The sequence below is a fragment of the Apus apus genome, chromosome 4, assembly GCF_020740795.1.
Source record: "Apus apus isolate bApuApu2 chromosome 4, bApuApu2.pri.cur, whole genome shotgun sequence".
NCBI classification, from domain to species: Eukaryota; Metazoa; Chordata; class Aves; order Apodiformes; family Apodidae; genus Apus; species Apus apus.
In genome coordinates, this window is record NC_067285.1 from 6753519 (window position 1) to 6769165 (window position 15647).

At 43.2% G+C, this 15647-nt stretch overlaps 1 protein-coding gene and 1 long non-coding RNA gene across 2 annotated transcripts in view; one reads left to right on the forward strand and one right to left on the reverse strand.

Annotated features, from left to right (window-relative positions):
• The window catches only part of LOC127384658 (uncharacterized), a 32191-nt gene extending 21696 nt beyond the window's left edge, over nt 1-10495 (reverse strand). Inside the window, exon 1 of the long non-coding RNA XR_007889472.1 lies at nt 10205-10495. This is a non-coding gene — a long non-coding RNA (uncharacterized LOC127384658). The remainder of the gene's footprint in view (nt 1-10204) is intronic.
• A 609-nt stretch (nt 10496-11104) lies between these two features.
• RAB11FIP2 (RAB11 family interacting protein 2) overlaps nt 11105-15647 on the forward strand; it is a 33657-nt gene continuing 29114 nt past the window's right edge. Inside the window, exon 1 of the mRNA XM_051619394.1 lies at nt 11105-11629. Within this exon, the coding sequence (XP_051475354.1) occupies nt 11277-11629 (353 nt within the window). The 5' untranslated portion in view covers nt 11105-11276. The remainder of the gene's footprint in view (nt 11630-15647) is intronic.

Here is a 15647-nt window from a genome sequence, read left to right on the forward strand (position 1 = left end):
CATGTTCTGCCTGGTCATCTGGAGTAGTTGGGTTCCTGAAGTGATTTAGCAGATTACAAATGATCAACTCCCCACTCCATCTTGCACAAGTCATGAAACAAGTTCCTGCTGCACTGTGGAAGGTAAAGCCCATTCCTATAACTATCAAAGGAGATAACAGCTGTTACCAAAAAGGTGGCAGGCATGTAAAACAAAAGCCAAAGTCTTGAACACATGAAGCTTTATAAGACCCAGGCAGGACTCGAACAAATGTTCAATGAAAGTCACTTTTACGGCTTTACTTTGGTTTATCGCAAGGCAGTAATAAATGTGTCTCATTAAAAGCCAGTAAAAGAACACCACCTACACCACCAATTGCTGTAACTGCAGATATAGCAGATCTGGAATAGTTACCTAAAGACCCTCATTTCCTAGCATTTAATGCTTCCCTGTCCATATAAACTAGCCTTCTATGGATTTAAAGACTGTTGGATGCTAAAAGCAGCCGCTGTTGCTGGGAAAACAACGCTTTCAAAGCCCTGTTTCTTTCTCAAGGTGAAGTTAGAGGGATATTGAATGAACACGGAGCTCTCCTTGGGTAAAAAAAAATCTGTCAGAGGAGACCATGCCAATAGAAAGACAAGCAATTCCCCTACTCTGGCTAGAGAGTAAGTGTTTTGCCTCAGCTTTATTGCTCAGTGGGTCAAATTCATTCCTGGCAAAATGGCAGTTCCCATGGTGAAGCCACAAGAAAATTCTGAAACCTTCTGGCACCTGTCAAGAAACAGGGATGTGAAAGTGGGGGGAGGAACTGGCATGTAGAAGCTGGGATTAAGGGTGGGAGCCACCACATAAAAGGTTGTTCTTGTTCTAGTTGTTAGAACTTTTTTATTGCGTAGAATTTACATACATGCTTATTAAGTGGTTTAAAAAAGAAGCCTGACAGATATTAAACAGCATGCCACACTCTTTATGCTGCTGCCATACAGATGTGTCCAAAGCATAAACAGACTTACAGCCAGCCCTCGGTTGCTCTATGGGAGAGTATCTCTGCAGTAAATTTCTCCAAACTTTTCAGGACAATTAACTTGAGAATTGGAACCTCTTTATTTTTTTTTTTTTTCTTCCCCCCAAATTTGATCCTTTGCTTGATCTCTCACTGCTTTCCAATTATGCAGGGAAAATATATAGCAAGTGTTTTAATACCCTAGATTGAATTTCCTAAACCTAAGCTAGCAGCAGAATTACCGGGCCAGGAATTCTGGCACAAGAAGTACAGCTGTGTGTGAGCTGGTGGGAAAACTACTGGAATATCATGACTAGTCTTGGTGTTCACACTTCAAAGAAGCCATGGAAAATTGAAAATAGATCAGAAAATAATGATTTCAAGATCTGGAATATCTGCCTTGTAGGAATAGATGTATGCAGCCTAATCTGTTTACTTTATCAAAAAAAGGTTAAGAGACTTGATCATGATAGATGAATACCTCCATGTGGAGAAGATTTGTAATGGCTTTGTAATTTACCAAATAAAACTGAATCAAGATTTAGAATCCAAAATGGACTAATTCACATTCTGGATAAAGCAGACAGGATAAAGAGAGAGGTTAATTAGTCACCAGTAAAATTTCTGTGAAGGGACTGTAGAAATTTTTCTTCCTCTCAGAAGCTTTTCAGTTGAGGCTGGTGGCTCTTTGACATCAGGAGAAACATGCTTGACTTGTGACCTAGGCTGGGTGCAGAATGCCCAGGTGAGGCATTCTGGCCAGGGCAAGATTGTTAATCAGGAAGATCCCTTTGACCAAGGATGTGCTGGGGCAGGCCTGATGCAGTTGAACTAGTTGGCAAAATCAACATCAGTAGATGAACCACAGTAAAAACCCTGAATGGTCCCCTCTTCACAGCAACACCATGCTCTGGGAAGCCATGTCATTTGTGCTTGGCTTGGTGCACAGCTCCCTCTTTCCTTCCTGATACCCTCCATGCCTGGACATTTCTGTAGGTAACACAACAATGGAGCCAGGTAATCTGCTCTGCCCAATCCCACTGGTGCCACACACAACCCAACTGCTCTAGTCTGTCTTCTACCTCTCCTCCTCTTTTCTCTCACCAATTCCCAAATATCAAACTTGCCACGGATAAAAAGGTCTGGAAAGACACCTTCTTTGGGGACATATGCTGGACACTTAAATGTAGAAGTGAATATCTGTTTCTGTGATTTAAGTATTTTCAAGGATGAGTTTGAAAAGCGTTATCTTGGCTGGGATGATATTTGAATTAGTAGTTAAAACTGCCAGTGAGTTTTGCTGAGCAAAGGTTATTTTCACAGCAATATTAGCTTTGCACCTCTTGAGTCAGCTCTCTGTAGGCATTATCATGCCACTCAAACCCAGCAATGATGCCTAAAAATTTCCTTGACCTCTTGATATTGACACTAGGGATGAAAGGACTCAGGTAGAGGCAGGACACCGTACAAAAGATCCTGAGATAAATTAATCACCTAAGAAGATCTGGTTGCCAAAGTGAAGCATTTAATTATACAGCCTTTTCTCTCACTGCAAATGAAAGTGGACGTGCTGTTGCAGTAGTATGGGGTAGAGAAAAAATGAGATTGAGCAGCAGCAAAGAAACAAAGGAGAAGCTGAAGGAAAACAAAATATGGAGATGATTTAAAATCACTTACGAGACCTGTGCCTGCTAATGCATTTTTTCAAATGATTATGACTTACATAAAATACATTCAGACATCTTCTTCTCATTAGAAATACTGAGTTGAAAAAGATATAACCAATATCCCAGCGTGCTCGCCTTACATGAGCTTTTGAACCACAGCTACGAAGTTGCATCCAACATTGGTATGACTTAACATCATATGTTGCTGGATGATGAGATATCTGTGCTCTTACATGCACAATCACATTTATTCCACAATCAGTGGAAGTGTTTCTAGAGAACAATTGCTGATGTGTTAGCATGGTTTCTGTTTGTCTGTTGAGATTGGTGTGCTCCATCTTTCCTTTCATATTTTTCTAGCAGATGGGAGTTTCAAAAGAGCTGCTAGAAGGAGCTTTTACTGTAATTCATTGTTCTTTCACAGTTAGATAGACAATGCTGTCAAACATCAATGAAAAAAGAGGGAGCACCATTAGCTTAAGCCACGAAGATGCAATGAAAACCCTAACTAAGGCAACGACCAAAGGAAGGATATCACTTTTCCTAGCCCTAGGTCCACTGGAAGGGGTGGGTGAAGAAGCTCAGAGGGCGACAACTACATCCCAAGACTGTTAGTATTGACTTTTTAGTGAGGCTCAGCCAGAGAGCTCCAGTGGCAAACTTCCACAGCAATTCCTCTTTTAGAAGCAAAACCAAAGGAGCATGAAGAGCAAAAATCTATATCCAACAAGAGGTTGCTACACCAGGTAACTGCTCTCATTTGTCTTTACCCAGACTCTCAAAAGAACTAAATCTGACTGAATCCCTTTGCTTTCATGTGCAGGTACATTTTCTGAGCCCAATTCTAAAGCACTAGTGGACAGGCTGGCAGAAGAGACTCAGTAGATTTCTAGCAAATGGGAAAGGGCTTCAGAGCTGCAAACGTTGATCAGAGGCTGAATTCTGCTCTCCATCACACTGGAGAAAATTCAAAGCAATTACCCCACTGATTTCAGTGGAGTGATCCTCGATTTATGTTACTGTAAATGACACCAAAACTTGGACCCAACATAGAAATAAGTTATCTAGGGCCCTAAGTATAGTTGCACAATTCAATCTGTAACTAATGCCACTAGGGCACAGATGGCTAATTTACATCCAGACTATGAGAATCTAGCCAGTGCTGATTTCCAGGATGCTTGAAGCACTAGGCAGTGCCAAAACAAATTTGCAGTATTCCCATAGCCCTCACAATCTTTCCAGCTTTTGGTGTTGGGAAGAAGATACACTACAGATACTTTGGAAGAGTGAAACTTTGTCTGTTATTGGATAATTCTTACAAGAAAGGCACAGAAGGCTGTCAAGCAGCACTCCATGTCTACTTGCATGAGCTCTGCAAGTTCTCTCCTCTCAACAAATTGTTTTTATCTAATTTGCCTCTTACTGGGAGCAGAGTTTTAGGAGCAGCTTGAGTTTTCTAAGAATAAACCATGCTTCAAAGAAAGGAGGGTTGTAAGTAACATTGGAGAAGAGTACTTGGAATACATACATTGAATGCACATAAAACTTAACTACAGCAATTTAATTTAGATTCCTTCTCTAATCACATCTTTATAGTAAGACCTTGCTCAAGCCAAATTGAAATTTATATCACTAGGAGGCAAAGATGATATAAAATCTGAATTCTTCATCAGCTCAGCAAGGGAAAAAAAATCTCCCCAAATACCAAATATTGCTCTGGGCTTTATACCAGCTCTCCAATGTGGAGTGAACAGTTAGAAAATCCATATCTTGATTTACCAGGGCTTGAAAGGAGACATGTTAAGCCTAAGTCTAACAAATACATCAACCTTCCTTCCCTCCTAAGAATTTAATGCTATGTTATTTCATTTTACTTTTGTTTGTTTGTTTGTTTTGGTTTTTTTGTTGTTGTTGTTATCACCAGGGAAGGAGGGTTCTCCTGTTACCAACAGGCAGGAGGTGTTGAGACCCTGCAGTTAACTACAGATTAATCACGGCTGACTCAGTGCTGCAGGTGGATCCCATTAGACCCTTCAGCTACAGAAGAGACATGGGGTAGTCCTCTGGTAATAGAAAATCCCTGGGAAGAAATTTTGGGGGCAGCTAAGCCTGGGAAAAAGTCTTGGGAATGAGCAGGAAGCTTAAATGTGTTGTTTTAGTTAAGAAAACTAAACTTCAAGGAGGACTTTTCCCTCTTTCCAAGGAGCAGACTGTGCTTTAAGGTAGGTAGGTACTTCACCAGGTTGTTGTGACTGCAAACTGAGCACCCAAAGCAGTGATGGAAGTATAACAATCTAACCTTTGTGCAAACAATTCTTTTTGTCTGCCCTCATATGGCAGCCTACTGATGTTGAATGTGCAGGTCCTGTGAATTCCTAGGGTGGAAAAACAAGTAGAGAAGTTCAGAACTTGCATTGTTAGAAGCTTTTTTAGGACATCATTTTCTGGTATTTGCTGAGATTCTCTCTAAGAGAGTTGATGACTTCAGATAATTTCTGAGGTAATGGTCTCTGAGATCCTTGGAGACCTATAAAGAGAGAGTAAATGCATGAGTTATTTAAACCCAGAAGAAATACCTTTGAAGAAACCTCATACTCAGACAATAATAAAAATATTTTTTTTCCAGCTAGTTCATTAGAAAACCAGAAAGAAGGTCAGAATTTTCAACTCATTTGTTTCTCCTGCTAATGTTTCTTAGGTTCTATCAAGCACCAAAAAAAAAAAAAAAAAAAAAAAAATTATTCTCAGTAGAGATGGCAAAATTATCCTTGACTCTCCTTATATTATGTCCATTTCAAATGCATAAAAGTTGCTTGTGATCTTTAAGCATTGGACTTGTACTAAAACCAATAAAAGAATGTGCATATTTCAGTGTGAAATGAGACATCATGTAGCCAATTTCCATTTCTAGTGTGATCCTTCGGTTTGAGCCCCAGTTTGTGTTTCTATGATTTTTGAAGGGATACTTCTCTAAGGGTCAACTTGGAGTTTTCCATGAAGTTTTAGGAGAGCCAACCTAGTCCTTAGGGGTTAGTTTTAGAGGAGTTGCAGGCAGCTGCTCCCCTCCCCTGTGCAGGGATTGCTGAAGACAGTCTGAATCCTACCAGGTCTAGGGCAGGGTGATGGTCTTGCTGTGTGCCTGAGGTATCCCATGGCTATATTTCAGGTGAGAAGTGCTCAAGGAGTTAACATGACAAGGATGCTTTGACAGAAGAGCAAAATTATTTGCCTGCTGATGGTTTGTGCAGAAGCTGCTGAGAGGTAAGTGTCTTCATGTCTTTAAACAGGCTGAATGGAAATAGAACCCGGACACCTGACTAAAATCTTGAGAGAAAAGCAGTTTGGGTCAAATCTGGATGACTGGCAAGTTTAATTATAGCATTTGATGACTGTTTTACAGCATTTAAGCCTCTTTGAACTTCACCAATGGATGACAGTGTTGAAAGGCTGTGAAACAAGTTCCAGTAAAAATGAGCAAAAAAGATGATGCTTCCAACACTCTGATCTGCTACCTGGTGTTTATTTGAAGTCTGATATTGCACAAAATTCTCATCTATCCGTGATTCCAGCCTTCTGGTTGGAAAGTACCAGATTTCTCTCCAAACAATGGACAATTCCATAGGCGTTTGCCTGATGTCAAGTCCCCAGTCTCCTCTTTAGATACAGGACAGTCTGACACATCCTGCCTCAGGAAGCCAAGAACACTTTGTGGATGCAAAATTTGGGTTCAGGACAGAAGCGTGATGAATATTCATCCAGCTTTTAATATTTACATCAAAATACTTCCACTTAATGGATTCTTCTCAAACCAAGAGAGCAAACAAAAACAGTAGCTTGAGAAAAACTTCCCAATCCACAGTGGTGGGTTTGAGCCCAGCTATTTGATTTCTGCACTCAATTAATTCTAGTGAATTCCTGAAGAAGTCACTAATTGAAAAAATAACGACAGCAAAGATAAAGTTAACTGCCAACAATGTTCAGTCTCAAAATCTGCATAGTCCCTCCAGAAAATGTGCAATCTGGACAGTTGCAACAGCTACTCCAAGTTAGAGTCAGCAAGGCAGAAAGCAGAAGCTTGTTACACATGTCTACACAAAACTAGCCTGTGCCTCACAACTGTATCATGTTCAAAACAAACATGTTGCCCAAGATCTGCCAACAGAGAATTATTCAGCAGATAATTTCAAAGAAGAGATGGTGTTTTCATAAAACAAAACAAAGCAAAAAACCTATCAACAAGAAACAAACAAAAAAACCAAAATGCTTCCTACTTCATAAACAGAAATCGGGGAGAAATGAAATCACCAAATTATCTGGTACAGTTTCCCACTGAAAGCACAACTGCTCTGATCCTCTTTAGCATGTATGCAACTGGAAATGAAGAGCAGAACTGTCTCAGCAGAGCAGGCAAAAAGATTTCTTGCATTTTCTTTTGCAAGGGCAGCCAGAATATCAAGTCTGATGTTTCATCAGATGTACCATTGGCTCAGGAGGGGGAATTGTTAGGGTATTTCAAATTAGTGAAACTGAAAAAAATCCACCATAATTCTTGGAATTCCCTCTTTTAAAAAACAATGTAGATCTCCTGGGCCAGAAATGCCTGGAAGAACATGTAATAGAGATAGATGGCACACATGAGGATTAAGGTTCTGTATTAAATACACCACAGAGATCCACTGTTGTTCTGTGATAAACAATCATTTTTTAAACTCACTTTCATCACTGTATCATGTTTTCTGTCCAAGTCCACTCACTCTGAGGATGTTCTGTCATGAATTTTCCCATCTTGGTTTTGTTTCTTTTAGAGGATTTTGAGCTCAAAATGTTACGTTTGGAGCTTGCTCTCAAAAGTAGCTCCCTTGGGTGCTGTACTGTGGTAAAAAGGATTTCTCCCTGAGGACAGTAGCTCCTGTATTGTTCTCTACCTTGTTCCTTTGCCCTGTCCTCCCACCACCTGGTTTGGGCTAGAGAAAGACAGCTGAGAAAAGCAAGCCCAGCATTCTTGCTGCTGAAGAAAAAGCCATCACAGCTGGAACATCTGGCCTACATTTCCGACTTGCACTATCTGTGCTATGCTCCTGGTGGCTGCTCCGACACCCCCTCTTCCTTCTAGATAATGCCCCTCTTTTCTCTGTCACTGTTAGTCCACTTAGCTATTCTTTCCTAAACAAACCACTCAGAAGAGACAAAACTCTGGGATTAAGGAGCATTTTGATGACATGAGTTAGCTAGAAGAAGGAATATGGTGACCTTGACACATAAAAAGCTGTAAGTCCTTTTCACAGAGAAAGCATGAATTACAGATCTTGCCAAAACCTAATCTAAGAAAAATTCTGCCCTTTACCCAGGAGACAGTAGAGTTTTAATTATCTCTTTCAGAGTCCCTAGACTTCGCTTCTCTTGTATCTATTTTTGTCTGCTTATTCTAATCAGTGAAGACCCAGTGAAAACAGAAATTGTCCATCACTTCTGTCAGCTTCACGGTTTCCTTCCCCAAAAGAACTGTTGTTTGGTTTGTGTTCACTTCATAAGCAGGCAGAAAAAAATGGTTTCTCAAAGATAGTCATCCTCATTAGCATTCCCACTGTACTGCTAAGGCAAAGGATTTAATATTAATGACCACTGATATTCCCACACTGTTTGTCCTGCATCCACAGTGCTTGGTCTGAACATGGGGAGGAAAAGCAAAAGCAAAGAAATGGTTTCGTAACCAAAATGGTGCACAGAAAACAAAATGGATTTTCTAATATAACGTTCACTAAATCATTGGGAGTGATGAACAAAACATACAGTGCATGCAGCCGCTGAGCAGTGGTGGTGGTTTAGTAAGGGGGAATCTGAGTCCTTTCTGGATTAAAGCTCTAACATCGTGCCAGGGGACACTGTGTTGCTGGAGATATCATTATTTCTCTGAGATGTTTTGTCATTTATATTGCATGTTATATTCAAGAAGATGACAATGTCCCTATTCCAAAGAGAATTAAATCAAAAGGCCGGATTGCAATTTGACCCTAGAGGGGTGTAAGAGGGAATAAAATGTATCTGGTGCACCTTTGAGCAGAATTCACTTCAAGCACAGGGGTGGGGGAGTTGAGAGGGCATCTCCCTGGTGCCTGCTCCACCAGCTGAGGAGAGGTGGGAGAGAAGGAGGAAGAATGCAGGCTCCTCACGTGCCAGCTTGTGCATCAGGAATAGAGAACTAATGATCTGTCTCTTTTTGAAAGCAGATTGGGTTATTGCACGCAAAGGTGCAAGAGTTCTTCCCCCTTCCCCTGTTCGCCTGCACATGTATGTATTCCAGTCAGACCCCATTTAGAAAGAGACACTAGTAAGAAATTATACAATACCAATAAAAAACAGAGAAAAGCACAAATTCTGCCTGTAATAAGAACCCATAAAACTCTTCCTAAGACACAGCATGCAAGACATGCTGTTTGACTTAAATTTCTGATTAAATAAATACATTCTGCCTACCTAAAATTAATTTCTTGTTTTGATTTGACGAGTGCATCGTGCTTGGTTTCGATTTAGTGGGATGAAGAATATTCTCTTAAAACAGAATTTGTATGTGGTAAAACTCATTTAGGAAATAATGTGATGTACATATGTCTCCCTGGTTTCCAACAAGAACCCCGCGGCTTTCCCTCATGGCCCGAGTCTCCTGCCGAACACTGTCTCACCGTAATCCTTCCTGGCACTTCCAGCCTGAAATACTGCTCCCCTTTCCCCATGCACAGCAGCTCACTCTGGGAGCTTCACTGACGACTTCTGGTGAAGCATTTGGGAAAGACACCTGATGATAGGGAACACTGGCAGCTGGAGAGGAGGGGAAGCGATTTTCAGAAGACTGGGAATGGCAATTTATCCCAGACAGTTGATGGGCAGCCTTAATTTGATGATTAGTATCTCACCAACACAAATGAAGGCAGATAATTGTAGCATTTATAACTCCCTAGGCAATCCATTGACATGTTTTTGTCTAAATATGATCCCGAGACATGTTTTGTTTCCAACTGGACCATCTATTTTCCAACATCGATTTCCAAATCAGAAACAAGGTGGCAGAGGAAAGAAGTGCCCAGCGCTGCGTTAATTATTACAGCACTCAGACAAATACCATTCCCAGTCAAACTTAAGGGTCAATTAAGTAGTTATTAAAATTGTGTACAGAGATAACACGAGCTGGGACTCAGACTAATGACTATGTGTGGACTGGTGATCCCCAACCTTTTCTGACCCTGGACAATCCCTCGCTCAGCATGAAGTGTTGTGGGCAGCATCATACTTTAACTCTCCCTCATGGCCTTCAGCTTCAACTTTTTAATTTCCTGTAGGTCTCAGCGGTATGAGAAGGTCTCCCAGGCTTTTTTCTTGCTCACTAACCCGTGAGCCGTGGACTGGGGGCTCAGGAGTGGTGGATGAAGTATTATCTGACTGGGCTGCCGATCTCCCTGCACGTGACGGATTTTTGGGGTGGGATGTGGAGCCTTGCAACCCTAATTGCTCGTGGGCTGCTTGTTTTTGTTTTGTTTCGTAGAAACGAAGTTAATACCTGTGGCTCCACGTACAGGTGCACGTTGTATCCGTAAAACGGTGCGTCCTCGAAACATCTGGCGGTTCTTCCTGCTTTCTCACTCAAACCCAGGGGAACCGCCGGGGCAGGGGTTCCAGAAGCTCCCCAAGGGGCTGGCAGCAGGACGGGTGGGCCGGGGGGGGGGGGTCCCCGGAGCGGTACGAGCCCCCCGAGCCCCCCAGGGTGGGAACGGCGGGGGCAGCCGCCGTCGCGGCTTCCTTCCCTTGCTGCACCCCGTTCGTAATACCGATGGTGTTACCCACCGTTACATGAATAATTAACTCGAATGCAAACACCCGCGTGCTCTTTCTTCTTCCCGTAAGGGCAGCTCATGACCGCGCCCGCAGACGCTCCCTCCCGCCGGCGGGGCTTCTCCCCTCTGCAAACACCCGCAGCGATGGGTTAATTCAGGGACGCGGGCGGCCGGGCGAGCACCCCGCGGCCCGGCTCCCCGTCATTTCCCGGGGGGGACCCGGCAGCGGGGAGGGGGCGAACCCTGCCCTCTGCCCTCCGCGGCCGGCACCATGGGGAAGGCGGAAGCGGCGGAGCCGGCCCGGCAGGCCGGGCGGCGCGGGGGGAGCGCGGCGAGAGGCTGAGGCGAGCGGCCGGGAGGCAGGCAGGGAGGCAGGGCAGGGCCGCGGCAGCCCGGCCCGGCCCGGAGGAGCGGCGCCAGGCCCCACCGCGCTGCCGGGGGCAGGGGAAGCCGGCGGCGGCCTCGCGGGGCCCGGCCCGGGCCGTGCGGCTGGAGGGGCCCTGCCCGGGGGATGCCCGGGGGGCGGCGGCGGCGGCGGCAGCGGCGGGAGGGGAGCGGGGCCGGCGGGCGTGGGGAGGCCGGGGGCCGGAGGGGGAAGTGGTGTCGGTGCTGCGGGGCCACCCTGCAGCCCCCGGGCATGGAGGCAGGGGGAAGGTGAGGGCTGGGGAGTGCCCGCCGCGGCCGGGAGCGCTGGGGAAGGAGCAGGCTGGGCCCCTGACAGGTGCCTCCGCCGTCAGCGCCCGCGGGCAGTGACTGGGAGACCGGGAGACTTGGTTCTTGCCGCCGCGACCCTCAGAGATGATGCTGGCAGAGCAAGCCCAGAAGTGGTTCCCAACTCACGTGCAAGTTACGGTCCTTCAAGCCAAAGGGCTGAAGCCCAAAGGTAAAAATGGCAGCAACGATGCCTTCACCATCATCCAGCTGGGCAAGGAGAAGTATTCCACCTCGGTGGCCGAGAAGACCCTGGATCCCGTCTGGAAAGAAGAGGCCTCCTTCGAGCTCCCTGGATTACTCATGCAGGAGAATCCAGAAAAATACGTCCTGTACCTGATTGTCATGCACAGGTCGCTGGTGGGGCTGGACAAGTTTCTGGGACAGGTGGCCATAAGTCTGAACGATATGTTTGAAGACAAGCAAAGAAGGAAGACAGAGTAAGTGATGGTTGTTGGTTTTTTTAAATTAAAATTTGTATTCTTGGAACACTTGTGCATGGTGGGGGGGGAATAGCGGGCTCATTATCCATGTGCTTTGAAATTAAATTAGTATATTTTTGTCTCTTACGGCCTGTTCGAAGCCCCTAACGTATACAGCTTTGTCATTGCGGCCTGACCTATTCCAGAAGGAAGTTTACAGTAATCACAGTGGTCCCCCAGCACAGGGAAGGACTGCCAATAACATTAACATCTTCTGACAAATCCTTGTGTGCAACACGAACTCGTTACGGTCGGTTTTTCTAAAGATCTTCCTTCGTTCTGCCCGTTCAACTCCTAGCTCAGTTCGAACCATGTATGGAGGCTCGGGTTCCCTTGAAGCCTGGTGCTGTTCTCTTTAAAAACGTTTTCCTTCAATTGCTGCAGCAAAGTGTCTTTAAATATTTTATATTTATGTTTTGGTAGTCAATGGACTGTGACTTAAGGAAGGCTTCCCATGGCAGCACAGTGCTTTTCTGATCCTGGTTGGTCTTAGGCCGCAGTCCTGCAGGCTGCTCTGTGCAGCAGGCCTCAAACAGGGAAGACTGAAGAGAAATTTCTGTTGTGGTAGTTGCTACAGATGCTTTTGTCAAATAAAATATCCGTTTGGTTTTGTAGCAGTTGTAGCATCCGTTTTGATTGTAGCATTGGAATGCAAAAAAAAACCAACCAAACAAAAAAACCCAAACAAGAATGACCCAAACCGTAAACATCACAGCAGTTTATTAGGCTGAACTGTGAATCTATCTGACTCTCTGGGTTTTTCAGCTAAATTAGTAAAATTGTTATAATATAGTGAGGACATAGTTGCACAGAGATGTCTGGTACCAGCGTAATTTCTTCTCCAAACCTATGGGAATGAACTGTAGGTGTAAAGCAGACTGCTGGTGTGCCTGTGTGATTTGTGTTTGGGTAATTGTGCTCATCCCACTGAGGCAGTCCCAGAACAGCATGGAGACCTCTAGGCTAGCACTGTGTAGGCGGTAACATATGAGCACTGGCAAATCTTCCTGCAGTGGTGAACAAGTTCCTGCGCCTGGTGCCTTTTGTCCTCCGGTCTCTCAGTAGAGTAGAAAGGCTCCTGTGCCCAGATCTCAGCTGTTCTAGTCTGGTATTGCTTCTGTTGGTGATGGTGGGTCAATGGTAGGATGTTGGAGTTTGCATCAAAGTGACATTTATCTGTCTCTGATGGTGCTGGGGAGATGTCAGTCTCCAGCAGAGTTGGAGTGGGCAGTTGCAGGTGGAAATTGGTAGAGCAACACCAGCCAGGTCTAGTTGACTGAGGTTGAAGGAGCACCAAAGACAAGTCAAAGCTCTCTATTGCCTGGTGGGGTTTTGTTTAAACTTTTAGCAAAACTGTAAGTTCGTTAAGCGTGTAATAGGAAAGAACGTGTTTGTGCAGAATCTCTTGTGGGTTTGTGGTCTGAGGAATTATACTTTTTAATTGCTTATCTTTTTAAGGGCAAACCAGTTAATTTGATGCAATACATGGTAATGCCTGTAGCCTTAGGGCCTTAATTTCTATTTACACTTGATTCAAAGAATTTCAGTGCTCTTTAGACATGGATCTTTAATATTCTTCAATCAACAGTTATAGTTGTCTTTCAAGTCGTGGGCAACTGCTTTAGTTTAAACACCTACCTGCTTTACATAAAAAAAAAAGGTGAATGCCTCAAGTAGAAATGTTACTAACTGTAAAAACTTTGTAAGTAGAAATACGTAAATTATTCATGTGTTACTGTGAGTAACAAAACCACTTTTCCCTTTGAGGAACCATACTCTTTAGCATCACTTTTTGGTGTTGAAGTCTTACAAAATTATTGCAAAAATTTCTAAGTGGTAACTTACGTCATCTTCAAGATAGTTAAACAAACATTCATATCTCTTTGGTATTTTTTAGCTGAAGTTGTGCTTAGCAGGGCTTTGTAAGTGTTCTTTTCCATTTCTTTCTGAGCAGTGTGAGACAGGAACTCATGGCATGTGAACGTGCAGCAGTGCTTCCCCAGACCACTGCTGGAAGCACCAGGGCTCCCAAGAAGGCTGTGCTCAGCAGCAGAAGATGGGGGCCTTGAGGGGAAATTTGTACCAACAGCCTGTTTTCAGAAGTTACTTCAGCATTTGAGATTGCAAATCTCATTAAAAGTTGATAGTTGTTAGGCTTCTAGAGACGAACTTGTAAAAGTGCAGATAGGGGGTTAGTGGGATTTTTGGCAGCTCATACTTAAAGCTGATTTAAATTCTTATGTGATAGGAGCCACTGAAAGTCCAGTTTTCCTGTCAATCTCTTTAGGTGCTGAGACATCTAGAAAATTACCTTTCTGAAACTCACTTTTTAAAAAAATAATTCAGAGTCCTTAAGTGTTTGTTTTTGAAAAGCTATTGTGGTTATCTTCATGTATGGCCTCGTGGACTGTGTGTGTCACTGCTGTTTCCTTTAAGCTGGAGGTGTGGATGCAGTATTTGTGTGTGTGTGGAAGGAGGTCAGACTTTCAGGAATGTATTTGCAAATGTGATCTCAAACAAAACACTCTTTCTTAGTCTCCTTTTATTAAATCCCTTTTGATACAAAATATTCCTGGTCCTGTGTTGGCAGTGAACTGAGAGTAATATATTTGGACCCAAAGACCTTCTAGCTGTGGCTGTGGTGTGGGAACTGAGATACCCAGTGCCTTTCAAGACCAAGTCCAATATATTTATTACCGAAGCATTCTGATGGTTGAAAGCTATATTCATTGTTTCAGAAACACTAATCTGTTTTATTAAGCAATGTTTTTACTTTCAAATATGTTCAACAGGCTTGTGGTGTTATTAAATCCAGAGTTATTTTCTCATGTTGATGTAACCTTAATATTTCTTGCTTTGTTTGGGGATGAATGAGATCCAGTTATTTGATGAAGTGTCTATTGGTAATATTTCTACTTTTTAATATATTTAATAGCTTCCTCTTTCCAACACAGCTGTACATATGGTGCTGTAAGAGACAGACTCAAGAGTCACCAGGGTATTGCAAAAAAGATATTTAATATTCTGCACAATGCTGAACCCTGTCAGCAATTCCCTAGTGCTTTTTTAGTAAGGAGGTATGAGAAGTGAAGGCTACCAGCTGATTTTGAATTCCAAGGAAGACCGTGTGGTGTGTGACATTCAGCCTTACATATATATACGTTTTATTTAAGACTTGGAAGAAGATACATTTGGAAGAAATGAAACTTAAAAATTCACTGCAGCTTCAGAAACGTTGTGTTGGGGAAAAATAATCCTTTTTTTCTTTATAGCTTTGTTATTTGACACACCTTAAGAAAAATACTCTGCAGTAAAGTTTTCAGGCAGAGGCCTCGTGATAGGATTTGTGCGTCTTGCGTTCTATTAGACTTGCTCTGGCACAAGATTTAGTGACACAAAGCAGTATATTTATTATAATTTGATTGGGAAAATTTTGAATGCACCATCACGTGATGTCCTTTCTCTTTTTTTCTGAAAGCCATGGTTTTTCTGATTCTTAAGAGTGAAAATTCCTGGAACTGTTAGATCCACATGTGGCTCAAATGTTCCCTTTCTAGGTCCCATCCAGAGACCTCCGCCAAAGCATCTGCAGGATCCTAGTTAATTTTCTTCCTGTCTTGAGGTAAAAGTGTCCATCATGCTGTGCTGACTTTGTGAATTTGTGTCTCTGGCATCTCTGCTGTAGCTGGAAATGGACAGGCTCTTTTTCTGCTCCTTTCTCTAGAGTTGAAAACTAGGCTCCAGATGCTAAGAGATTTTACTGAGGTTTTTCTAACAGTTCAAAAAACTTGGGAGATTGTTGCTTTATGGGAGGTATATTTAGCCTAACTTTTCAGATCTTAGATTTCGGATATGGTTTTATTTTTTTTGCAGTAAAACCCTGTGGGTTTTTTTAATTCATCCTGAGAAATACGTGACAATATTTTTGGTTTACTGCAGAATGAATATACCTCTTTCCCTCTTGCAATTTAAATGT